Consider the following 25,677-nt stretch of genomic DNA (forward strand, 5'->3'; position numbering starts at 1 on the left):
CTATTAGCATCAAAGGGACAATTCACATGAGTAAGGACTGTGAGAATGGGCCCCTCAGGAGCAACTATCACCACAGTTATGTATCTAACCTCACTTAGATCACAGCAGTTTTCAAATGTTGTACAGGCACTTTATGCTGCTACTGAACTTTGAGAAGAAAATAGACCTTGAGCACAAGTTTACTTCTGCTTTACTGACTCTGGCCCTGGTTTGGCACTTTACTTAGACTCCTCCCCACTCTAAAGTGGTTCAGGGTCTGCAAGAAATATTGGCTTCTCTTCTTGTTTCTTTTCTCGTTTTCTTCCTCTTCTTTCTTTTTCTTTCCCTTTCTTTCTTTAATTTCTGTCTTTCCTTTTTCTTTTTCTCTTTTTTCCTTCTTTTTTATCTTTTATATTCTTTTCTCTTATTTCCTTTTTTCTCTTTTCTTTTTTCCTTGTTTTCTCATCCCTTATTTTCTTTTTTTCTTTTATTCTTTTCTTTTGTTTTTTTCTCCTTCCCCTTGCCTTCCCTTCCTCCCCATACCCCTTCCTCTTCTTCTCTTCTTTTCTTTCATCTTTTTCTTTTCTTTTTCTTTCATCTTTTTCTTCTTTTTTCTTTTTTTTATCTTTTTTCTTTTTCTTTGTTTCTATTTTTCTTTTTCTTTCTTTTTTCTTTTTTTTTCTTTTTCTTTCCTCCTTCCCTCCTCTTTTCCATTCCTTCTTGTCCTCCTCCCTTCCTCATATCATCTTTCTGTACCTTCCTTAGAATCAGCGGAATTCAATGATGGTAGGAAAAAATTAGTAAGGTGTTGGCCTCAAAATTCGAACACTGGGAACGTATAAGCTTTCCCAATTTCAGAAGCATTTTTAAGGTCACATAAATCAATCTAAATTTCCAGAATCTGTAAAACAGGAATGAGAAATCCAAAGTAAAGGGTGATTTTTGTAGAATTTCTAGCTGCATTTCTGCTTCTCTTTATATCCTACCTACAGCTAAGGAAAATGGCCTTTCTCCTGGCTTTCTGGTATTTCCAGGTCTAGTTCTGAGAACTGCATATAAATCAATTACCAGATTTTCTTCTCAAGTATAATAATGTGGGTTTAGTTTAAGTCTGTTAACATAATAGGTTTACCTTCTTTTTAAACTGGCTTCAGATAAGGATTAGAATGCCAAACAAAAAAAAAAGGTGGTAATAGAAAATAATTATAGTTTTATTGCAATAGCACTAATTACACTATGTGATATGTATTAGGTGTTGTACAAAAATTTATGAAGATACAATTCCTGCCTTGAAGTCAGTTATAAGCTGCAGAAATGCTTCCATTTTTTTAAATAAATCAGTTCCCTGGGATGGATCCATGCTCATGTGAGTTGTTTTGTTGACTTCAGTGGAAATACTATTTGCTGTGTCCTTAGAGAGAACAAAGGTTCTCGAACCCAACTTCTACTGTTGTTTAAAACCGTTCTGATACTACCGTCCTTGCTCAAATGAGTTTTGCTGTGTTTGATGATTAATAAGAAGAGTCACAAAGGTCTGCACACACAGGTATTTAACATGACATGAAGCACAGAAGTAACATCAATGAACGCTGAATATACGTACCTAAGACTAGTTTTTCCATAATGATGCAGCTTTAAAAATTGTATCTCCTTCTGACTTTGTACACATCTTTAGGATTATTTCTGAAATCTTTACTGGGCACTGAGTACATTTATCTCCATCTTCTTCAGTCTTGTTTATCATGAGCTGCTTAGTCACAAGCATTCCTCCAGTTATGAGGAGGAGTGCTGTGGGAATAGCGTAATTTTCTCTGAAGAAGCAGTGGGAAGCTTGGACACCAGGCTTCCTCCCTCATCACCTCCTAGCACGCCACTAGGAAAAGTCTGTGGCCAGCCCTGACGTTTCTTTATTTTCTGTTACGCTTTGCAAAGCAACATGATGCATACTGACTGGAACCGCACTGATGGCTTGGCAACGCAAGCATTTTTTCATTTTTTCCCTTTGGTAGAAGTTCAGATCCACCAAAAAAACGTAGGGGCCCAAAGTACCGAGACTTAGGTGCTTTACATAGTTTTTCAGCTAAGCTTTGAGCCCGCTTGGGAGTTTGTGTAATCGCTGGACACGGCATCTCTCTAACAAAGCCTGGCTGGGTCACGATCTTCGGTTTCCCTCCGTCTCAAAGTCCAAGGGTGTTCAGACAGGAGGGCTTTTTCTTGCCTGTTTGTTTTCCCTGGTCTTCCTTCTTTTCCTCCCAGGTAACGTTTGCTGGGGTCTGGGCCTGCACCCTGCCTTTCCTGGGTGAGCCACCGCGGACCAGCCGGCGCTCTGCCCGCCACGACACCGGCCCCGAAGGCCGCGGCGGCCCGCGGGGTCCAGCGGCTGCGCGGGTTCAGCAAGGGCCGCCACCCCCCACGGCGAGCCGGGCCGGGACCCGCCTCCGCGCCTGAGGGGGCGAGGCGAGGCGAGGCGGGGCCGGGCCGGGCCGCGCCCCGGGCCGGGCGGAGGCGCAGTGGCCGGCCGGGAGCAGCGGGGCTCGCCGCGGTGCGCGCGCTCTCCGAGGGGACGCGGGCGAGGTGCGTGGGCGCTGCGCGGTGGCGGCTCCCACTGCCGGGCGGGAGCGGAAGGTCCCCCTGCCCCGCTCCCCCCGCGGCCTTCCGGGCCCGAAGCCCTCCGCGGGCAGCGGTGAGGGGGGCTGTGGCCGCTCCGCAAAACGCGGCGGGGCGTTTCTTCGGGGAGCGCTGAAGCCTGTCGCCCCGCGCGGGCCGCGGCCGGGTGTGGTGGGGGGCGGCCCGGTGCCCGCGGCGGTCGGCGGGGACAGCTCCCCGGGGCGCCCCGCGGGGCCGGGGCCTGGCCCGGGACTTTCCTGTTGTGCGGGTCGGTCGGCCCTCCCGGGAAGCGTGAAGTGAAACCAGCGTGCGCGCAGGCCGGGCTGCGCTGGTCAGCGCCGGGGCGAGGGAGCGGCGCTGGCGGCCGCGCTCCGCTGCGGGGCCTGCTCGTTTCGAACCCGAGTTTGAGGGAGGGCACAGGCCTGGCCGGGCCGTTAACGGCGGTTTAAGCGTGCTTTGAGTGCGCTTTGAAAAGTCGCGTTTTAGCAAACACGGAAAGGCCGTCCCGGTGCCGATACTGCTGCACAGTCAGCCGGCGTTGGGGCAGTCAGGCGTGCCGGGAAGGTGGGCGCAGCTGTACTCTTCACCCATTTTCCTTTTAAGACCCTTTACTTGGGATCTAGACTCCTGCACTTAGCAGGCCTGGATCTTGCATTCGCACCACAGAGAGGCATTACATTTGCAGATCAGGCTGTTGACAGTCTTAGTAAGCATATCCCTTCACGCCCTGTGCCGTTTTAGTATGTGGGGTTTATTTTGGCTTTTCTGCTGGTGTTAAAATGATGAATTCTTTGTCTTCGGTAAGGTTTTGATCTTTCCTTTTCGTGGTGAAGGCAAGGCCTGGGCTTTATGAGAATTCGGAAGGGACAACCCTACAAGTAGGGAAAATGGATAAATGTGGTGTAGTTCCAGTGGGAAGCACACAGGGACACCGGTGAAGGGTTTCTCATGATTTGCATAGTTCTTGGATATATTTTCAGCATGGCTTTAAAATCCAGTAAGGAAAAACACTCTGAAGCCACAGATTTACTTTCTTTTTGTTGTGCGAAACTATGCAGGTTCTGTAGAAACTGCTGAGAAAAATCTTTGCCGAATTGCTGATTATCTTGAGAACTGCTGTACTGTGAAGTGAGAGGAAGGAAAGTTATACTGAATTTCTCGTAATCCCTAGACCCAGTGCTTGGCCTGGTGACCCAAGCACTGTTTTGGAATGGATTAAAGAGGGAGCAAAATCCCATCACCACAGCCAGGCAGGTCCAGGCAAGGTTAGATTTGTTTCCCTGAGCTGCTTACCTCCATCCTGCCCACCTCCCCACCAAGGATGTGCCTTCAGAGCAATAGTCTGCTCTGCTCTCGTCTCGTCCAGTTTCCCTTGTTTGGCTATAGCTGGCAGTGACTCTGTGCTGAAAGCACAATGAGAGATTGTTACAGCTGTAATCAAGTTAATATTATTATTAACTTTTTTATTACTATTGTTAAAATGATATCATAGGAAAAAATGAAGTTAACTATAACAAAAACTACATTTATTTTGGTCTCAAGTGAAGCTAAGACATACTAGTTTTATGGATACCTACTCACTAAGTGCATGATTGAAGCACTTGGTGAGGCAAAAGCCTTGCTCCTTGCAGAGCACAAATTGAATGTGCAAGAGGACATGCTTTTTGTTTTACGTGCATTCAGTCCTCATCACTTAACTTTATGGTGTTGGTAAAAGGTACCACCTCCATAGGATTGTGGGTTTGGTATGGTCTCACTGGAAAGAGAGTTCATTAGCTGAAACCTCCCATGATAGAAGCATAAATAGTTCTCTGCTTTTTGTCATTACAACTTAATCTTTGCCCATGAATCATGCTAAAAGCAATTTTTAAGAACGAGGTCTCAAAGGAGAAAAATGCGTGTTTAACTGGGTTTGATCACAAGTTATTGCTGGGTGGGAAGATACTGGTTAGTTTGAAAGCTGAAGTGCAATTATAATTGTGTCACTTTACCACTTTTCCTCTTTAAAACACTATAGTATGTCATCACACTCTTTCTATCCTGGTAACGGCTTAGGGAAATTCACTGGTTCAAATGAATTGGTCTAAAATTGGTCTAACTCCTTGTGTTATTTCAGAAGTGTACTGATTTCTGTGACTAAATTTTGTTTCTGCAATTACGTTAAATATTTTGGTGGTTTTTATATTTTGACAGTTTAATAAGTAGTTATAATGGAAGTGAAATATTAAACGATAATATAATTTCTCAAAGTATTATGCCTTTGTGAAAATAAACTGAGGAAAAATTTGTTTGAAAATAAACTTTTCACAGTGGCAAAATTGTGCAGTCATTGCAGTGATGTTAAAAAAAGGCTATTCTGACAATCTTGTTGTCAGAACTTTGAATTGCTATGATGTTAGCCTAACTTTAATGTTTTTTAAAGGTTGTCAGTGAGAAGTGGAGAAATGGCTAAATTAACCCAGTTAATCGACAATGAAGTCCTCCGGGCTTATGCTACTTATACAACTATTGTTCTTCTAAAAATGATGCTGATGAGTCTTATAACAGCATACTTCAGAATCACAAGAAAGGTAAGAAATTGAGAGTACTGTCTGGTAGAATAGATTGAAATTTGTGTTGAAATACAGAGATATTACAGGTGTTTCTTTTCTTTTCAGCTTTCAAATACGTGCTGTTCTTTTTCTTCCTCCTCCCTCCTCTAATGATATTCTGAGTTTGGTGTGCCAGTGCTTTGTTGGTCTCAAATGGACAACGTCTTTAACCTAGTTAGGAGATAATTACGAGACTGTATCTTACAGTTGCATTTGACTTACTCTACCCTTTTAAAACATTTCTATTATTTTTAAATAAGAGTTTTTAATAACTGTAATTTCCACTGTCTTCTGCAGAAAGCTGGTGTCCAGGGTACCCAATTTATAAAGCAAATAAAATGTGATATGGAGCCATATTACATGAATAACCAACTAGTAGGGTCAGAAGAGGGGATATGAAGCGAATTTTTATGCATCTGTAACCCTTTAATCCAGTAATTCTAAAGCTCTTTACATTCCCTAATTGTTTTAGCCTTCCCATTGCAGGTGGGCCATTATCTAAAAAAAAAATTTCTTTTTTTTCTAGAGTGAGAGTCAGGCTGAAAATTTACGTGGATTGATGTGTAAGCTAGATAAGTGTATGAAAGATCCACTGAGGTTTACTAAATAATGCAGAAGCTGCATCTAGCTTAGAAGAGAGTGCTCATGGGAAGCATCGTGTTGTGTTTGCCCTGTTCTTGGTCTTCTCTAGGCACCTGCTCAAGGCCACTGTTGGTAACACTTGGTCCTGGGCTGAAAGAGCCCTGAGTTTGCCCCATATGGCTATTCTTGTGAGATCTGCTTCTGCAAGACGGTGTGTGCTTCAAGGATTTTATTGCAGTCCTTTAGTTGAAATGCTGCTTTTTGTTCCTGCTGGGTGCAAGAGAACCCAGCTGAACTGTTCTGTTGTTCATGAAGTCCTAATAGTACAGCGTTTAAGCTACTCCTGATTTCTGATAGCTCTCCAGGTCTTTGGCACAGCTGACGATTGAGTATAGTAGACAACACAGCCTGTCCTGTATGTTCAAAATAGGACCCAGATGTCCGTGTCGTAACCTTACTTCCTTTTGCTTTTGTGGAAGCATGTCAGCTGTACTGGTCCTGTACGTAGATCCAATGGAGTCCTGTATTAATGCTTATACCATATTATGATCCATATGTATGCAGGTGACAATAGGGCCTTCGTTAATTTGGAGTACTTGGTTTTCTTATGACAGACAGTGATATTACAAATAAACAAATTAGTAAAGTCATTTTTATTTCCTATTTAATATAAAAAAGTCTTTAAAGTATTATGAAAAAATGGAGGAAAGCAGTTAGTGGAGCAAGAGAAGGTAAAGTGTTGCTGACGCTGATACTGTTAACGTGTCTCTGGAATTTTTAGGCCAAGGATATTTCATGGAAAGGGATCAAGGCTGCCTCAGAAAGCAATCATGTAGCTCTCCTAAAATCAAAAGGTTTTGTTGACTTAAGCCTGCATAGCCTGAATGATCCACAGAATGCGTGTGTTACCACTTGTTAGCCAGGAGAGATCTACTGCAGGCTGCACTAACAGAATTAAATGTTGTTTTCAAATAGTGTCTTACAGAATTTGGAGGTAATAACGGGTCATATAAGTGGAAAAATTTGTCCCTAAGAGGAAAGGGAGAAACTTATTTGGTCATAAGTGAGGATGGGATGAGTCTCTTGGATGCTATTGCTGTGTAGACTTTTGAAGAAGGAAGGGGTCCAAAAGGGCTTTCAGATAATTTGTCAAGAATAGTGAAAAAGAGACTTAGGCAGTACAGACAGTAGTTCTACCTTCCAGGTCCTTATGTTTCTTCAACCCACTGGCAATTCTTCAGGCTGAGTATCAGTTATCTGCCATGCTTGTCCATCTTACAAGAAGGCTTTATCTACATGCATTAATTACATTACATTAATTTGTCAGCATGCAAGCTACATACAGGCTAGGCTCAAGAAAACAGTAATGCAGTGAACAATATATTATTCCCTGTGCATTTAACTTCAGGTAAGTTATGTAAGGTTATAGAGGCATTAGTAAAAAGAGTGACCTTTATAGCAAGCTGCCTTGACTAGAGAAAACATTCTGGCTTCTAACGTCTCTTGTGTGTTTATCTTTGAAATAGGCATTTGTCAACCCAGAAGATACAGCATCATTTGGTAAAGGCGAGAGTGCTAAAAAATATCTGCGGACTGATCCAGATGTCGAACGTGTACGCAGGTAATGCATAGGAGTCTTTAAAAATTATTTTAAATAGCAGAATAATGCTAGATCAAGGAATTAATTTCACCCCATTCTTTTTGGCAAGCCTGTGTATGTTTTGCTTTATGTAAGAACTAATACATTAATTTGTCTAAATGAAAAAAACATTCCACATTCAAACGGGCAGCATGCATACTAAAAATAAGAAGTCATTGTCTGGTTACAATAGCTAACTCTTGGATAGTATCCTGTATGCATGGGGGAAGTGGTGAGAAGATTGTAAAATATGACCGGAAGTTGATTTAGTACAAAGCAGTGTACATTAAGTGTAAATCAGCTTTTTTATACTTTGAACACCAGTTGCAAGAGTTGCATCTTTTCCTAAAGAGTAAAGGAAATAACAGGGGAACATTTAACTATGTTAAAATCATAGAAATCCAGAGTCATAATGAGGGTCTTAATCTGGCAAGTCATACTGAGTGGGAATCAAAGCCTCTTTTTGCTGTATTGAATCGAAGTTACTCACTGATGTGTCAATTGTACAAGAAAGTTGACTAGCCTTCTGGAAGAATGCTATTAATAGTATGGCAGTGTGCAGCCTGCGGTGTATGTATTTTGTTTTGCAAGTTTCATGGCAGAATGTAAGCTGTATTTCAGTGGGCTAAATGTTGCAGCTTATTTGATTTTATTTAGCTGATGGCAAAATTTTCAGTTACCAAAATCATAACTTTAGAGATGCTGTTTGATACACCTGTGCTAACAAGGAGAGCTTTAATGGAATGCTTTCCATGTCATTGTTCCATAATGAAGCTAACAGTTTATTTGCCCTGTATGTTTTTATACCAAAAACTTGAATGTGAATGAACTGTTCTCAATTAAATCACTATTAGGGGAGATCTTGAAAATAAGTATCAGCTCTGATTTCAGAACAATGCATCCTTGCAAATGTAGATATCTGTGGTTCCATGAAGGCTAGTATATTTCTGTATATCTCTTCTGGATTAAAATCTCAGAAAGAAGAGTCCAATCTCAGTGGGCTGTAAAGATGCTCTGAACTTTTCTTTTTTCTCCCTGAGGGGTTCAGGGAGCTATTGGTTGTTTAATTTGCTGGTTGTTTATATAAAAGTGGGCACTTTTTGGTGAGGAGTAATTCCTTTCTATTTGTAAATTCTAAGAGGACAACTAAGTCGATACTAACTTTATGACCGCACACCCTTTTAACTCAAATTGTTACGTTAGAGAAATGACAGCCAGCTCACAGAGTCATTTACACAGATTAGATTTTTAAAACACTGTATTATCAAGTCCTGTGTTGGTGTTTTGCAGAGTTGTTCAGACTTCCCCAGACCTAGTAAGTCAGCTTGGTCCTAGTTACTCCATTGGTGTTGCAGCATCCATTTTTTCCTCCCAACAATGGTTCTTAATGGAAGCTTACTATATTTTCGTTTTGTACTGGTTTTGGCTGGGATAGAGTTAATTTTCTTCATAGTAGCTAGTATGGGGCTATGTTTTAGATTTGTGCTGGAAACAGTGTTGATAACACAGGGATGTTTTAGTTCCTGCTGAGCAGTGCTTACACAGAGTCAAGGCCTTTTCTGCTCCTCACCCCACCCTACCAGCGAGGAGGCTGGGGGTGCACAAGAGGTTGGGAGGGGACACAGCTGTGACAGCTGACCCCAACTGACCAAAGGGATATCCCATACCATATGACATCATGCTCAGCATATAAAGCTGAGTAAAGAAGAAGGAAATGGGGAACCTTCAGAGTGATGGCGTTTGTCTTCCCAAGTAACGGTTATATGTGATGGAGCCCTGCTTTCCTGGAGATGGCTGAACACCTGCCTGCCGATGGGAAGGAGTGAATGAATTCCTTGTTTTGCTTTGCTTGCGTGTGTGGCTTTTGTTTTGCCTGCTCAATTGTCTTTATCTCAACCCACAAGTTTTCTCACTTTTACTTCTCTGATTCTCTCCCCCATCCCACTGGGGAGGGGAGTGAGCGAGCGGCTGTGTGGTGCTTAGTTGCCAGCTGGGGTTAAACCATCATACTCTGCAAGCTTCATGGCAACAGATAATGCCACATAGCTTTAGCACGGTGTTGTGGTTTAACCCTAATCATTTTCGTGGCCCTCCTCAGGACCCGCTCCAACAGGTCCATGTCTTTCTTGTGCTGAGGGTTCCAGAGCTGGAGGCAGTACTCCAGGTGGGGTCTCACCAGAGCAGAGTAGAGGGGCAGAATCACTTCCCAGGCCTTGGCTCTGTGTAAACACTTCTCAAAAATAACAAAAACATCTCTACATTATCAACACTGTTTTCAGCACGAATCCAAAACATAGCCCCTTAGTACCTACTATGAACAAAATCAACTCTATCCCAGCCAAAACCGGCGCACATGGCTTCTCTTCGATATAAGTGACTGGAATTTGTTCTGTTTATGGGTATAGAAAAGACCTTACTTTCTTCAGTGTACTATTTTTTGGGGAAAAAAAAGCTGGAGGATATGTTTCCTTGCAATGATAAATGAGTTCAGAAAGCAGCTGCAAAACAGCACCATGTTCTGGTTCTAGTTGGCTGTGAAATTTGACATAATTAGTAGGGCTTAGAGGTTGTTTCAGTCAGTAAATTTGGCTGAAAATATAATTTATCTGAGGAAGTAAAGGGAGCGGGGAAGGTTTAGGAAGAGGTGTGAAAGAATACTTCGAGATCTGGAGTTCAGTCTCAGCACATTTTTAGTAAATTATATTGTGGTTTCAAAATTTCAAACATTTTTCAGCTATTTCAGTGCTTAGTAGTGAAGAAAATGAACCAAAAGCGTAACTGTCACACCTGTTAGATGCTCAAAAATAACATTCTTCAAGATGATGGAACATCATGAAGATTTGGTAGAATGTTTCATATATAGGATATTTCATATTTTCTTTATGGAGACTACAAACTGAGTTTATGGGGTTGGAATAGACCATCTGGGCCATGAAGTATTTGCAGTCACAATCATCCAGTTAATTGATGTTCAGTTGAGAGAGGCTGCAAGGAAATTCCAGCTGTCTTCTTCCCTGCCTTTCCTTGCACACCCATGTAAGTCCTTAATATTACCAAGATCCTGGGGGAAAACTAAGACCTTTCATATAGAAGATCAGAAGCTTAAAAATGTGGGGTGCAGCAAGAGAGACCAAAGCAATGTCAGGTGAACACACCAAAATCATGAACATGCCAGTAGCTGAATCAAGTCCCCACTGCAGAGGAAGCCAGCAGTTATGTTAGGGCCCTAACAGTAGCATGATCTGAAGATGCTGAAAAATAATGATGCTTGAAGTGGTTTATTCAACAAAATGTAACACTGTAAACAAACTTTGCTTCTCTCCCCAGAGGCCACCTGAATGACCTTGAAAATATTGTCCCATTTCTTGGCATTGGACTGCTGTATGCTCTTAGTGGCCCTGAGCTGTACACAGCCTTGCTGCATTTCAGGATCTTCGCTGGGGCTAGGATCGCTCACACTTTTGCGTACTTGATCCCTCTTCCCCAGCCCAGCAGAGGTTTGTCTTGGGCAGTTGGGTATGCAGTGACCATGTCGATGGCATACAAAGTGCTGACGACGGCGTTGTACCTGTAGCAGAGTCGTAGCTTCTGTGTACCATTCGACATTCCACGCAAAGTTTCCGGCAGTGTATGTTGATGTCTTGAATGAGCCAGCATGAGTTTTCCATGGTGACTGGAATTCATTTTTTAACAGAGGCTTTTCATTCCTGTTCAGAAATATTTCTTTTTGGAGGAAAAAAAAATCCTTCTCCCTCTGTTCCCTATTCATGGGCTGCATTGCCAAAATGTTAGATTGAATGTTCCCTTTGTGATTTGTCAAGTGCTTACGATTCTAAACATGCAATGATGCTGTATTGATAGCATGTGTGGTAATTTTCTACAGATGCACTATTTTTGGCTGTAGCTCTGAAGTCTAAATCAATAAAGACGAGAGGAAAAAAAGTGTGTTTGTGTTTTTGTTTTCATTTTGACTCTTCTCACTGCAGCCAGCAAATAGCATGTCACTATGTATCTGGAAGAGATTCCAATCATACAGTTCTTTGAAGAATGCTTACCTTAATAATAAGATATAACCAGTAATGCTAGGCTTGTTGTAAAAAATCTTTGATGAAATTGTTGTTTGTATAATCCACTTTGGGATTAATAAAACCAAATCATTGCAGCTCCATTTCTCTCAGTTGAATAGATTAAAAAGAAAAAAAGTACTTGGGCTAGACTCTGTTTAGTAACACTGGTGAAAATTTGAAGTAATTCTTTTTGTTGAAGTTACTCCAAACATAGGTTTCATGAGTGAATAAAGTGTAGACTCTTTGTAGAAGGGTTTTTTTAAAAATTTTTTAATAAATTCAGCTTAAAATGAGTGACACTTGCACTTGTATGTATCAAGTAATTCAGATGTGAATATATAATCAGTTTGCGTGTCATACTATCATAAATACGTTGCTGATAGAAAATTTTGGTTTTTGCTTACATCTTTCTATGATGTGTTAGTTTGAGGTATTTTCTTTAAAGACTCTTCCTGGTCTTTTTGGTTTGGTTTGGTTTTGTAGCTGTGGATTAAATAATAGCACAAGATTTCAAGAAAAAAAATGACCCAGAAGAGTCTTTATATCCAGTCTGCTGGTCATTGATAAGTTTTAAATGGCAGAAGTCAGAGCGCAACATGTTTGGTTTACTTTCCTACCCCAGAAGCTGTGCTGCTAAGGGACAGCCCAGAAGGAGCTGGAGAGTTCTCTCTGCTGCCTCTGTATGCCGGAGGCTTTGCTTTTCTCTTCTCTTTGCGTGGGGGAAGTGATGTAGTACCGCAAGGCATATCACAGGAGGGCCTACCTATCTGCCCACAGTTGTGAGACGAACCAGTGGAAGTCCATGCAGTGTTACGGTAGGCTGTAACTGAAAAAGGTAGCCTGAGGGGTCAGGAAGGGTACAGCCAGACTGCTTTAATCCAAAGAAGGGAGATTTTTACTGCAATTCAAGGATAGTGTTTAAGTCATGTCTACTAAACAAGAGATGGGTGGGACTTGAAATCAAGAAGTTAACATTGATTTACCAGAAATTAAATCTAATTAACGAGTGAAATAATGAAGAGCTGGATCCTCTAGAAGGAGAATGCTTAAGAGGGGAGGATTAAAAGTAGAACATTGTGGAGCTTCAGTACCTGAGAGGGCAGAGTAAGAACATGTCAACACCTCTGGGCTACCAGGGACTCCAATGGGAAACATGGGCTTTCGTGTTTCTTCTCCTCACATCTTTCTCCACCACTTCCTACCTGTGCTGTTTTCCTCCTATTCCTTCTTTCTCTGCTACCTTTCCATGGGATCTTGAGACCAGCTAACTGGGACGGTATCATTGTAATAAGGTAAGATTGGCTATCAGTCCTCCTAGCGTGAGAACGACTAGTGATGGAGGGAGAAGGGGCCCGAACCAATCGTCAGAGTCAATTTGCCAACTCAGATTGATCTGTCTGTGGCTACTCTGCCTCCTTGTATCGCAATACCAGCATCTAAAGCTGTATTTCCCTCACTTCTTTGTAGCTTGCCTCTTCTTTCCAGCTGTGTGTCTTTCTAGCTGTTTAAAACAATGGGAAAGTAGCCACCATGCAGAGGGACCCATTTGCAATTCAGCAGCAGATCGAGTCCTTTCCTTTAGCACCAAAAAGGCTCTTTTGACAAGCCTAGTTGTCATTGCCAGACATATTCAGGAACAGCATTTTTAACTCCTTTTGCATCAAGCTTCTGTACAGCAATCTCATTCTGAAGAGAAATACCTGGAGCCTGTCTTTATTTCTGTGATCTTACATTTGAAACAAAACTAGTTTTAAATCCCTTCCATTTGCTCAGTGGTTTCAAAGCCCTGAACATACACTCGCTGTGTGCTGAGAAGTAGAAAAGATAAACGGAAACCCTTAGAAACACCTACAGTGATTCAATATTATTCTGTGTTTCTCTTGCATTTATTTTAAACCTGTATTTTATTTTCCTTTGCTCCCACAAACACCATCTGTGCATCTGGGTGGGGTACGTGCTCAATCTGGGAAATCTGCCTTACCACCTTCAGTCAAACTGCGACTGCCAGCTCCGTGGAAGTGTGTTGGAGTGGTCCTTGTCAAACGGCTCTTGCATTTCTCCAGGCCATGCCTTAGAGAGGTATACTGTACCTGTTGTACAGCTGTAAATTTTAAAAGGTTAGCTTATTTTCAGGAGAGCTAGTAAAGGAAAAAGAGTGTATTAGTTGAATGTATTACTGAGCTAAATGGAATTTTCATCTTTTAAAACATGCACGTGTGGATTTTGGACTGCTGTTATCAGGTTCTGTTACAAAATCATTAAACGAAATAATCTGTAACCGATGAAATGACTGGCTGTTATCAGCAGGTATGCTGCTTTTGACCTGGTGAAAGTACAGAAAAGGCTAGTCCATGGGAGACATAAAAAGAGGTCATACCAATGTCTTCTAGGCTTCATTTCTGTTCCTTATTCCTGTTATTCCCACCACTAATCTTAGGTAACTGGAGAAACTACAAGTTTTCTTCTCTCTGCCAATTATTCCTGGCATTTTATATTCTTATTTCTCCAAAGTACTTTGTGTATCTTTGAAGTGGCTCTAATAGTCGATCATGAGGTACTTTAAAATGCTAGCTGACATAGCTTGACCTAGTTAGCTGATTTCATCTCTGAGTGAATTTCATGGGCTGCTTCGTTTTCAGAAGTGTAAACGTGTGAGCAATTCCGCAGTTTAGTTTTCAACCCTATGGGTAAATGCTTATGTGGCTTTGGCCAAAGTTACTTTGTCCTGGTTTTCGTGGCTGCAGACAGATGTGCTGAAGGCAATGAGTTGTTGAGAGGGCTGGTGACTGGCAAAGAGTTCTGAGCTAGGACTTGCCACTTGAGCATGGCTTCGTGTCCTCTCACAGCAAATCAGGTGTTTAAAATTATAAATGATACATTAAATGTTTCCTTGAATTTTCAGAAGCAATTGTATATACGAACTTCACTGACTTCAACGTATTTATTTCAAGAAGCTGGGTGAGTGTTTCTGAAAGTGTTGAAATTGCATAAGTCACCAAAATACAGGAAACGAAAAGCTTAGGCTCCTAATTCAAATCACTTTGGGGTTTTCAAAAACCTGAAGCCTGTTATGGTCATATACTCCATGCTTAGCTGTGTCTCTTCCTAGTTATTTACAGAAAAAAATTCAATCTAGATTTTTGGTGGAAAATGCTTGTAATGTATGTCCTTTCTAAAAGCAAAAAATAAAAAGCAAAACTTTAAAAATACCCTTTTAAAAGTAACTAGAATGTTATCTGTTATTGTTCAGAGTAACGTGTTTTTCATTTCAAGGCTGAAGTTTAGGAAGAACTTTTCTCTTTTCCAAACCTTGTCCTGCCGACTGAGATGGCACATCAAGTGCTCTGTAAAAGGTTGTATTGACGTATGTTAAAGTACTGTCATGATTAAATACCTCCAGCTGTTGGACACTTAGAAAAGTACATCTATACATCTTTGTGATTCATTTTAAGTGAAGCAAAGCAGTATTAATTAAATACTGATTTTCAAACTTCCAAATCTTGATTAGTAACTCCCACTCCTAGATTTTGAAGGCTGAAATATATCATTAGCTCCTTCAGCCTGACCTCTAGTGGAAAATATGCCATGGAATGGCTGCCCTTCTGCTGAGGTTAGTTTAATCACAGCATGACTTCCAGAAGGGTGTGTGATCTTCATTCAGAAACTCTGAGAGACAGGCATTGTTTCACTCTATTCTATGACATTGTTTCTCTCTGGAATATATGCACACTAAACTTAGTCTTTAAGAACAGCATAGGTTCTTTTTGTTGGCTTTGTTTGTTGTTTGTTTTTTTAATCGAGGAGGTTATTATTAAATTATTGCAGTGCAAGGAGGAATATGAAATATTTTAAACAGGTTCTTTTCTCCTACAAAGCACTCTGCTCTTCACTCCTGTACACTCTTGGAAAAACAAAAATTTAGAGCCCCTTTCCACATGTAAAAAAAATACTACTCTTCTGTGTTAAAAGTAGGCGTGAGAAATGCAAGGTATAATGCCTGAAGTTTTTTTCTGTATAGTAGTGCTAATTAAGCATTCTTAGGAATATATGTTATGGTGAATATGCACACACGGGACTGTATCCTGCACAAATGCTTGCAATGTATGAAGTTGTAACCATGATCCTACCTGTAAGTAGTACTACAGTGATGTAGGGCATCCCTTGCTAGCCTGGAGTGAAGCATCTTGAAGTAGATCTCCAGCACGCTTTCTTCAAAGTCTACTGAGTTGTAGTATGGGCAGGGGAATGGTGGCTGACTTCTATTAACTAGTCAGCCTCCATTCCTTGACACAGCATTTCCAAGTACTGACCTGCATGCCAGGTGGCTTTTGCCATGGCAACACATTTAAAAGTAATTTATTTTTATGCATTAAAGGACATCATTTTAGCAGTGGCCACATAATCTCCACAATTGAATGCTTTTATATCTAGTTCTTCTTTGCTGGTGGATCCCAGTGTGCATCACCACTGACAGCATCTTTCTTTTATTCTACATCTCATATGTGCTGGTGGACTTTTGAGAGAGCTTAAGAAGAGGAAGTTCCAAGAAACCTGTCTTTAAAAAAAAAAAAAGAAAAAGAGTGTTTGTCTCATGGGTACTGCTTGTCCAGTGAGGGGGAATAAATTCAGAAGGTAGTGTTAGTCCTGCAGAAACAATAAGGAAGAAAAAAACAGAAAGGGAGGACTGAAAGGGGGGGAAATACTTTCATGATAGCTTACCACAGCGTCAAGCAGCAAACTGGATGAAGACTAGCAGATGAAGCATTGTAAGAGAGGCAGGTAGCTTTCTGTTTCTGTGGTTTTATTTTATAAACCCACTTTACTATCTCCATTTAAAATAAGTTCCTTTTTAAGAATGTTTTTCCTTGTTATTAAATATCTGCAAAGAGGATTATAAATACCTCAAATCCGAATGTAGATGACCCATGGGCTGGGTCAACTCGGTAGCTAATTCTGTTTAATCAATTGCCTCTTAAGGCACCTGTGGCAAACAGACCACTGCTATGGGAGGTAGGAGTTGGCATTGTGTGACCACAAAGAATAACCTATGAAACTGCCCCAAAAATGACATCACACCTATAGCATTGGAGAGGATGATTTTTTTTTTGCATGGAAAGTCATATATGACACTTGTTTTCAAATTTATGGAAAAGTACCCCTTTTCACTGCAATACTTTCATGGAAATCAGAAAGGTCCTTCAGAGCAGGGGTGAGTTTGTCTGGGAGCTGGGCAGAAAGGGTTCAGCTCTGTAGGTTGTCCCACGTTTCTTGGAAGAATTTCTGAGCTTCGTCTCTTTAACCCTCTCTTTAGAGAGGAGCTGTAGGGATCGGTGTGTGTGGAATTGCCACAGAAGGCTCAAGGTAGGTTAAAATTCTTAATCTCTAGGTGTCTAAGAGACCTCTATGTAATTGCTATGAAGGTAGAACTTCATGTGTTCCTCTTTTGATAGAAAGTGACACTAAAAACTCAGTTTTCCTTACTGAGCCTGCAGTTACGTTCTAGCTTGCATGACTGCCTCATTTACTTAATACTGGGTAGCTATACAACACGACGTTGTTTACTGTGGGATTTTCACATCAAACCTGTGGGCAGGTATGGTCCATCTTACAGGCTGCATTTCTCAGAGAGCAGGGCTGGCGACTTACGTACTCTTCATGTGGGTGTCCCTTCTGTACTCTTAAAGGGGTGTTTTCATAAGAAAGACCCAGTTTGTTACAAATACACATACTCTTTGGTACTAAAATTAGCTGGGACCACATAGTTCGTGCTACTCAGCTCTTCTGTTGTCTCTCCAGCGATTTGAAGTTTGCTGTCGATCTCTGCTTGTCTTCAGCTGGGAGAAGGGTCCAGTGCTACTGATGTGCCTTGTTAGCTGAGAGATGGCTTATTCCACTAATATTTCATGAGCACTTCATGATGATTATGATGAAATGTTCACTGCTAATATAAGTGATAAGCACTAAATCTTATTGTTTGCTCATTGGGTGAGTTTTTGGAAGTTTTGTCAAACTGGAATGTAGTTTCTGTTGATGCTCAGCCCTCGGTTGCAGTTTGATATACCTGTGTACTTTCAAGGTAATTGAAATTAGTTCTACGGGTCCTCTTGTTTTTTCTCAGGATTGTTTTGCAAATGAAAGCCAGGGTGCAGTTTCCTTCTTTGTGTCTGGAGTTCTGTGACAGCATTGTTTGTTTATGGCTCTCTCATTTAGATTCAGTTCATTTTGAGGAATCCGACTTTCTTCAAACAAATCGGACTTACTTAAAAGAATGACTGTTAGCTTTCCTTCTGTTTTGCTTCATCTTTCTGCTTTGCCCACATGGAGTTTGGTGTTAAGAATACTACCAATGTAAGTGTCTATGTGTTAGAAAATAATAAAATGGGCAGACTTTTTCCTTTCTTTAATTTTGGTCTTCCCTTCAACCTTTCTTCATTCCTGTGAGAAATAGAAATGAGCGATTCTCTCAGATCCATAGGCATGGCAGTAGGTTTTTCCTCCCTTTGCTCGTTCTTAATTTCGTGCACGGTACCACTAGATGTCCCTCTTTGGCTTTTTTATTAGGTTCAGGACTGGGCCCGTGAAGAATAAAGTAGGTGCATTTCTGGCAGATTGAGTTGTAGGGGGAAAATATTTTGCTAGCTTTAAAGAAGAAATTTATAATGGTAATTAAGGCAAAATAGTGTCTCTGTACAGTAAACTTGTACTGAAAAAAACTTTATGGAAAAAGTGACCTTTGTGAAAATAGAATATTTAACCTGTGGCTGAAGTGCTAGAATGTTTTGTTTTGGTTTGGTTTCCTCTTTTAAATTAATAAGGCACCAGGTAACTGCAACATCTGAATTCTTCTACTGAGGTTCCTAGAGAACTGTGCAATTTATATTCTAATTGTCTGCTATTGTTTTTGGTAAGTAAATACATTTTATGATTTGTATTTAGCAATAGGGTAATCTGAAGGGGACTGAGGCTGTTCAAAAACTTGAAGTGAGTAAAGAAGCAGAAATAAAACTCAGAAGCTGTGTCTGCCTGCCACAATATCCAGAGGAGAGGCTCAGCGGAAATAGTTTAATTGAATGTATCTTGATAGTTACAGAATTCAACTTGGGAATTCTGGGGCTGTAAAAAAATGTTGCTTGTATTCATACAAAACTGGGATGCCCTATAACGCAATGTGTGCACAGCAGATTTATTTGTCACACGAAATGCCAGGAAAGTGGTGGGGGGCATCTTTGAGTGATCCACTTGGCACAGAGGTGGAGTACAGTGTCAGCATAATGAATAGGACCTTGCTTGGCGGATGGAAAATATTTTAAATTGAGTTTTATTTAATGGGTTTGAACTTTTCATGCCCAATTACCTTTTTGCTGAAAGAGAACAATAATAATAATAATAATAAAGTGCAAAGGTTCAGTTTCATTCTAGAAATGGGGAAATGTGCTTGGAGAGCTGTCAAAAGGCACAGTCAGATCTCAGGAGCACGGAGCAAGGTAGCTAATGCTCTGGAGCAGATGTCCATCAACTTCTTTTGTGGCTTTATATGTCCTTGTCAATGGTAATGTGACAGAATGGGATGAGTCATGTACAGGGATGGATGGCAACAAAGAGTTGGTTAAGGCCAGAGAAAGTACGTCCTTGCAGGGGGGTTTATATGATTTTCTTCATTTGTCCAATTAAGTCTCATAGGTGCACGAATTATGGAGAAACCCACCCTGCAAAATGAAGCTAACAGGATTTAGGGAAACTGTTCCAGGATATATAGAAGTAAATCCTTCCCACAGAAAGCTTAATCCATCCTATAGCAGGAATGTAAGAAGGATGAAGAAAAGCAACAATCCCTATTAAATTATATGGGTCTTTTCCTTCTGAAATAATAACCTGTTCTCAGTGAACTTCCATTGTAGGAATTTTCAACTCCAGGCACATGTACATCTACGAAGAGAAGCCTAGCCCAAATGTGTTGAACTGTTCTAAATAAAAGTGTACTTTTAAGAGTGTCTGTAATGAGAGAGGACACATCTGTATGTTATTTATTTAGTTCTCATTGCTATGATATCTGGGTTACAATGTATTGACAATAGACCTAATTCAGAGACCAGTGAATTGAATGGAAAATTCCCACTGACTTTCACAGGCCTTGTATCTAGACAAGTAGTCTCTATCATATTCCATTCATTTAATTCTGTATGTGCAGAATACAGTCTGCACTAAAATATTTACTACAAGCAACAGTGTCCAGATAAAATACTGTATTTTGTAAAATTTCAGAGGAAAAACCTGTCAGGTAGGTGCCACCCTACTTCAGCACTAACTCTGCTATAACTACCACTAGAAGTGGCCGGTCCATTGTTTACATATTCTTGATCACAGCAAGAGCTTTATTGATGGTTAGCCTTTGACTTGGCATTACTGATGGCTCATATGGTGCAATCCTCAGCAGGGGACATAAGAGAGCACCACTTTAAAATGGATCCTGCTGGCCATGTGGTGCTGTTTTGTTCTGTACACTGCTAAAAGGGCCACTGTCAACTTGAAATCTAGTCAATTAAAAACAAACAGGCTAATAGGAGCTTCATGTCCCCAAGTCCTTCTGCCAGTTTCTGTGGGATTGCAATCAAGAGTATCCTATTTTTAACCATGTTTTTCTCATTCTTGTTGGTGGCTTTTTTTGTGTGTGCGTGCGTGTGTGTGTGTGTGAAAGTATAAACCATGCTAAAGGACGTACTGGCTACTTCACTGACATGGAAATGAAAGAGTGAATATGACTAAATGCAAAGCACACAAAGTAAATAATCCACATTCGCTTTGTGTATTTCACAAAGTAAGAACAAAAGGTATTTTTCCTTTAACTCTTTCAGTTACTAAAAATTTTGTCTGAAAATTTAGTTGGAATGAGCATAGGAGTAGAATAGACAAACAGTGTTTTTTATAGCAATGTCTAAAAATAGTAATTTTAAAAATTGAATGAAATTTGCTAGATCTGAATAAACATTTAAAAAATACTTTTTGAAACAAACTGAAAAAAATTAAAATTGCTCTGATTGGAGAAATCAAAATAATTGTTTCGTAAAACACGACAATTAATTATTTTTACAATGGACGCAATGGATTTTCTATGCACTTACCTACAGATAACATTTAACTATGCTTATACAAACTTCCCTTTTATCTAGAACCACCCCCTCTGAATTAACAGTTCCAACAGTGCTTAAAATTGGAGTCTGGAGCTGCTCAAGAAGGTCTGTGTTTTGACACACAGTGGGCTATTCCTCACACTGGGAAATGCCACGGAGGCCAGACAGGGCTCGCCATTAGGGGACTGATTCTAGAGGCATTGAAGAAGATCAGTTTCCATGGACTACAGGGCAAATTGGTGGCATTCAGCACTTTAGTTTGAGTGTATGGGTTCAGGTCAGAACTAATGATTTGGGATATTGAAAGACTCTTGGGATGTTTTCTGTTCAGAGCACTAGATGACTTCTAGAGAGCTACCCCAGCAGCAGCGACAAAAGCAATGCAACTTGTGGACAACATGTATCACATCCACTGAAGACCAGGGACTAACTGACCATTGAGATACCAATACAGAAGATGCCGATCTCAATCATATATTGAGAGGCCCATCACATGACTGAAATTGTTTTTCAGCTGCTAATATAACTGCTGTTTCTCTTTGATTATGAATTTTCTCCCTCCTCTGTTTTGAAGTATTAAAGTGAGACTAGCAAATATACCAGAGAGTGATCCAAGATCCTCATATTCTCCAATGTCTCTGTGCTGTCAGTGGACTTGGTGTTGGCAATAGAAAGTCCACTGCAGCCCTGGCAGAGCCAGTTGATGGAGTGGTTAATGATGCAACACTTTTTTTAGTAATGTGTCTCATTTGGACACCACAGCACATCCTGTTTGTATTTCATCTCCTTTCCCTGGTACTTTATCTATGTCCACTACTCTTGTGTTTTGACCCAAGGGACTTTTATTTTAATCATTTGCTCTTCCTATCTGAACTTTCTTGTACATACTTAATATTACTTTACTTGGGGCTTGAACGTATGGAACAGATATTTTTAATTCTCACAGTTAACACTTGATTGCTTAAAAGATATATTTTTCTACTTTCAAAGAAAGCATTTAAAATCTCCTATATTCTCGCTTGCTACCCAGAAAGATGTTTAGTGCTGACCAGGAATGCATACAAAGTGAAACTCTTTTGGGTTTGGTTTTTTTTCCCTCCCTAGCAGGACAGTAACTGACTTCAGTGAATGAAGAAGCCTTATCCAGTGGGGACTTGATGTTTCTTTGCAGGCATGTGGGCTCATTTGTCCACTCATGGACCTTGTTTATGTAGTCATATTAGGGAGGTACCAAATGCTGGCAGATAGGTTTTATTAGCAGGGCTTTGATATTGTGAGAATCTGGTTACAGATAGCTCTGACCAAGAGTAGCAGTTGCTTGCTTCTGCTCATAAAAACTAAGTTTTATAACTGGAGCACCAAAAGGCCTGTGTTCTATCCCTATCTTGTTTTTGACCAAGTCAGGTAATATCTCTGTACTTCTGTTTCCAGCCTCCAAACTTCTATTAATAAAAGAATTGAAGCTTAAACAAATACTAACTACGGGAATTGCCTGTGTACAAGTTGGCTGAGTGGTAGATCACACACTCACACACACACACACTCTCACACTCAAACACTCTCAGGCATAAATGTTCAGCTGTAAGGTAAGAGAAGAAGAGACATAGAGACAAAAGGCAAAGTGCCAAAGTAAAAAGTAAAGCAATGTGGTACCTTGGACTTGGAATTAGGAAACCTGTTCTACTGTTGACATACGACATGAGCTGGACCACCTCTTTTTGCTTTGATTTTGTTTCTGTCACCTTTATTTTTGCCACTTTGAGTAAGGGACTATATCTTATTACCAGTGAGATTTGTACAGAACCTAGCATAACAGGATCATGTTTCTGATGGAAGCTGCAATTTTAATTTGTTGCTATAGGTGGTACTGTAATATTAATACATAATATTAAAGAAAGAAGAGGAAATAATAAAAAGGTAATAACAATCAATAAAAAGAATGGTGGCAAACAAATGCCGATGTCTCATACTGTCTAAGGAGAGTTCCAGCTGAGGTGATTTTTAAGCTTGAAGGGGATATGGTGACATTCATGTGGTGGCTTTTGAACTGAGTAGTGCAAGTGTTAGATACTTACTCTGTTTTCAGATCTCTTCCACCAAACCTCACAGAGCCATGGCTAGATCACACCCTGCTCCTTTCTCCTCACCTGATAATTGTCTGTGATAAAAACCTGAGCACTTCACAAAAAGGTTGTTCCAAGTTGACCAGGAAGGCTTGACATAAGACATGAAAGTTAGAAGATACTTTTCAAAATGAAGAAGGTTCTTTATACAGGCAGCCAAGAAAAGTTTGAATGGAGTCTCATCCATAAGACAAGACTTAATCTCCACAGTCTTCTCCAGCCTCATCTTGAACAGGTTTCCCTCTTACTTAGCTTTTGTAGATTATGTTTTTTTACTTACAGAGAAGTACTACCTAGTTTTCTTTCATTTTATGGTATTGCGGTTTTAAAGTCTATGTACTGGTTAGATAGTCCAGAGAGGAACCGGAACATAGTAAGACTTGTGCAGAAGTCCCTTCTGAGAGAGTTCTGTAGATCTTCCAATTCATGTTACTTTGGCCAGAAGTGTGAATGTCAGTACCAAGCTCTCCAGCTTTTCCTTGGTTACTAAATTTGGGAACGCAGTAACATAAATCAGTATTCAAGACATCTGGATTTTCTCAAAGCTTCTATTCTGACAGGATAATGCTTACTGATCTTCTATAGTGGCATCCGTAATAACACATTCTCAAAGAACAGTTACTGTACAATAAAGGTGATTCTTTAGGCTGTTGAGGTCAGCGTGGGTCTCCTGGCTTGTCCTACAACCTCAGTGTTTAGAGTTCTCACATACTGTATGGGCTTTGAGTTGCAAGAGAACAAAGGACAAATGCGTGTCTTTCTCTTTAGGACTTTAGAAAGACTTAGAAGGGGTACAGGACTTACATGTTATCAGCAGACCCACTGTGTAGAAATAGCTAGTTCATTTTTATAGTACTCCTCGGTACCTTGAAGGACATGTGGACTCTTTTCTGTAAGATAAGAAATGTTGGGTGGGAGTTTGAAAGAAATGAATTTTTTAGCATGTCAAGGAAGACACCTGAAGTAAAAATACATAACATAGAATCATAAAGTAATTTAGGCTGGAAGGGACCTCTGGAGATCATCTCATCCAACCCCCATGCTCAAAGTAGGTCCAGTTAGGTCAGCTAGCTCAGGGCCTTGTCCAGCTGAGTCTTGAACACCTCCAAGGGTGGAGATTCCACAATTTTTCTTGGCAACCAGAAAGGTTAGTTACTGAAGTCTTGTAATCAAAAGTTAGTTACCAAGGTTTTTAAAAAATAGTATAACCTTGTCCTAACACTTGTAGTGGGGATGACCGAAATGCAGAGGCGCTGCTGTGCATGTACAAAGGAGGGGGCAGAAGGTGGCAGGTTGCTGTGAGACAGAGCTACGTTCCTTGTAATGCCTCTTGGGTGCCACACCATGGAGGTACGGGAGTGCCTGTAGGGGAGGCTTGTAGAGAGAGGGACCAAAGGAACAGAATTAATTTCTGATGAGTTTGTGCTAAGCCATGCATAGGGAAGACAAGGATGTAGGTTCAGGTCTCAGCTGAACCACAGCCTTCTGTTCCCTTAGACCAGTAATTTGGGACCTGATCCAGAAACCATCAGTTACTTGGAGATTCACTACTTAATTGGGGTAAGCCTTTAATCTTCCCTGCACCTCATTCCTATCTGGTAGAACACAGATGGTGAAATCTTTACCTGTTTTGCTTATCTGTGTCACAGGATTTTTGGGACAGATACCGTTGCTAATTATACAGTAGTTCCCGTGCATGCTACCATTAATAATAATAATAGTAACCATCCTTCAGTATGCAATTATGCATTTCAGTGTAGACAAAATGTTATAGAGAAGGTATTCCACAGTGTAAAATGTTGATTGTATAATCTGAAAGGTCTGTCTTTGTGTGGCATGTGTGGTTTTTCAGATACAGTTATGTTTACTCAGTGCTACCTATAAAATATATTTTAACCTTCCCCCTCAAAATATATTCCACAGCATCACTATAATATCCTTGTGAAACAAACATTTGGATTTTTTTAACAACCAAAACCGTCATTTCACAAGGCTTTATACAAATGGGAAACATAGTTAAGATTTATTTATTATGTAAAATGGCAGGGATTATTATGTTTATTACTTTTAAATTGCACAATGCTTTTACATTAGGATCAATTTTAGAACACAGGATTAGCTACTATAACTACTGGCAGTTTTGGTGCCTTATTACCTTCTATTATATTCTGAAGTAATTTTCATTTATTTAATTTAAACTTCTGTCATTCTGCTTTTTCAAGCCTTAATGTCTAAGTTTCTAAAAACCCAGTTGGTGTTTTCTATCTCTGCTGCTAAAGAAGCGCTGTTATTAAGTGATTCGATGGCTTGTTTAGTCTCTTGACTATTCCAAGGCTCACTTTGCTTAATTTAACTACTGTACTCGCCTGCTCCCTCTCTCCTCCCCCCCGCCCCTTTTTTGTTCTTAATTGTCTTCAGAGTACTCAACTTCCTGTGGGGAATCAGTCAGCACGCCAGACTTCAAAGCACTTGTTACAGTAGACCAATTTGGCAATATGCTAATTTAAACCTATTTTTATATCTTTCTACGTTGTTTGTACGCAAACAAAGACCATTTTGGACATTAGTGAAAGAGCGAGGTCTTTGGAGGCTTTTTATTGCCTCGCTTCTTATGGGAGGGGGGAAGAGAGTGACTGTTAGCCATTCGAGATGGAAAATACCTGTAGGGTCTCATTTGATACATCATTCTCTTAATTACTTGCTCCATTTTATTTGCTTTGCCCAATGCGGTCCTCGTCCTTCAAGTGAATCCACATACGTTGGATGTGGATTGGCTTTAAATCAGGGTAACTGGGGTACAGCTCTTACTGTATGACTGTGAGATGTGGGGCTGAGGGGCCTCAGCTGTGCAAATCATTATGGGTTCACAGAATGAAAATATGTGAAAACTAAGGAATGTTTAATTAGACAGTTTGGACTTCTGAAATTTCCAAGAACAGTGAAACAGGTTGAATCTGTGAA

General features: G+C 40.4%; 1 protein-coding gene and 1 long non-coding RNA gene across 3 annotated transcripts; one reads left to right on the forward strand and one right to left on the reverse strand.

Annotated features, from left to right (window-relative positions):
• Nucleotides 1-288: 288 nt before the first annotated feature.
• On the reverse strand, nucleotides 289-2,310 carry LOC142086726 (uncharacterized). Its single transcript, XR_012675229.1, has 2 exons — nucleotides 1,583-2,310; nucleotides 289-880 (listed from the first exon to the last, which is right to left on the reverse strand). It is a non-coding gene; the product is annotated as an uncharacterized LOC142086726 (long non-coding RNA).
• A 150-nt stretch (nucleotides 2,311-2,460) lies between these two features.
• On the forward strand, nucleotides 2,461-11,751 carry MGST1 (microsomal glutathione S-transferase 1). Of its 2 annotated transcripts, none has more exons than XM_075160091.1 (4): nucleotides 2,461-2,553; nucleotides 5,009-5,156; nucleotides 7,286-7,380; nucleotides 10,726-11,751. In XM_075160091.1, the coding sequence occupies exons 2-4, from the start codon at nucleotides 5,031-5,033 to the stop codon at nucleotides 10,970-10,972; spliced, it is 468 nt and encodes a 155-aa protein (XP_075016192.1). In that variant the 5' UTR covers nucleotides 2,461-2,553; nucleotides 5,009-5,030; the 3' UTR covers nucleotides 10,973-11,751. The 2 variants fall into 2 exon arrangements, with proteins under 2 accessions (XP_075016192.1, XP_075016201.1); XM_075160100.1 differs by having other exon boundaries at nucleotides 2,493-2,662.
• Nucleotides 11,752-25,677: the final 13,926 nt, after the last annotated feature.

This window comes from Calonectris borealis, chromosome 1, assembly GCF_964195595.1.
Source record: "Calonectris borealis chromosome 1, bCalBor7.hap1.2, whole genome shotgun sequence".
NCBI lineage: Eukaryota > Metazoa > Chordata > Aves > Procellariiformes > Procellariidae > Calonectris > Calonectris borealis.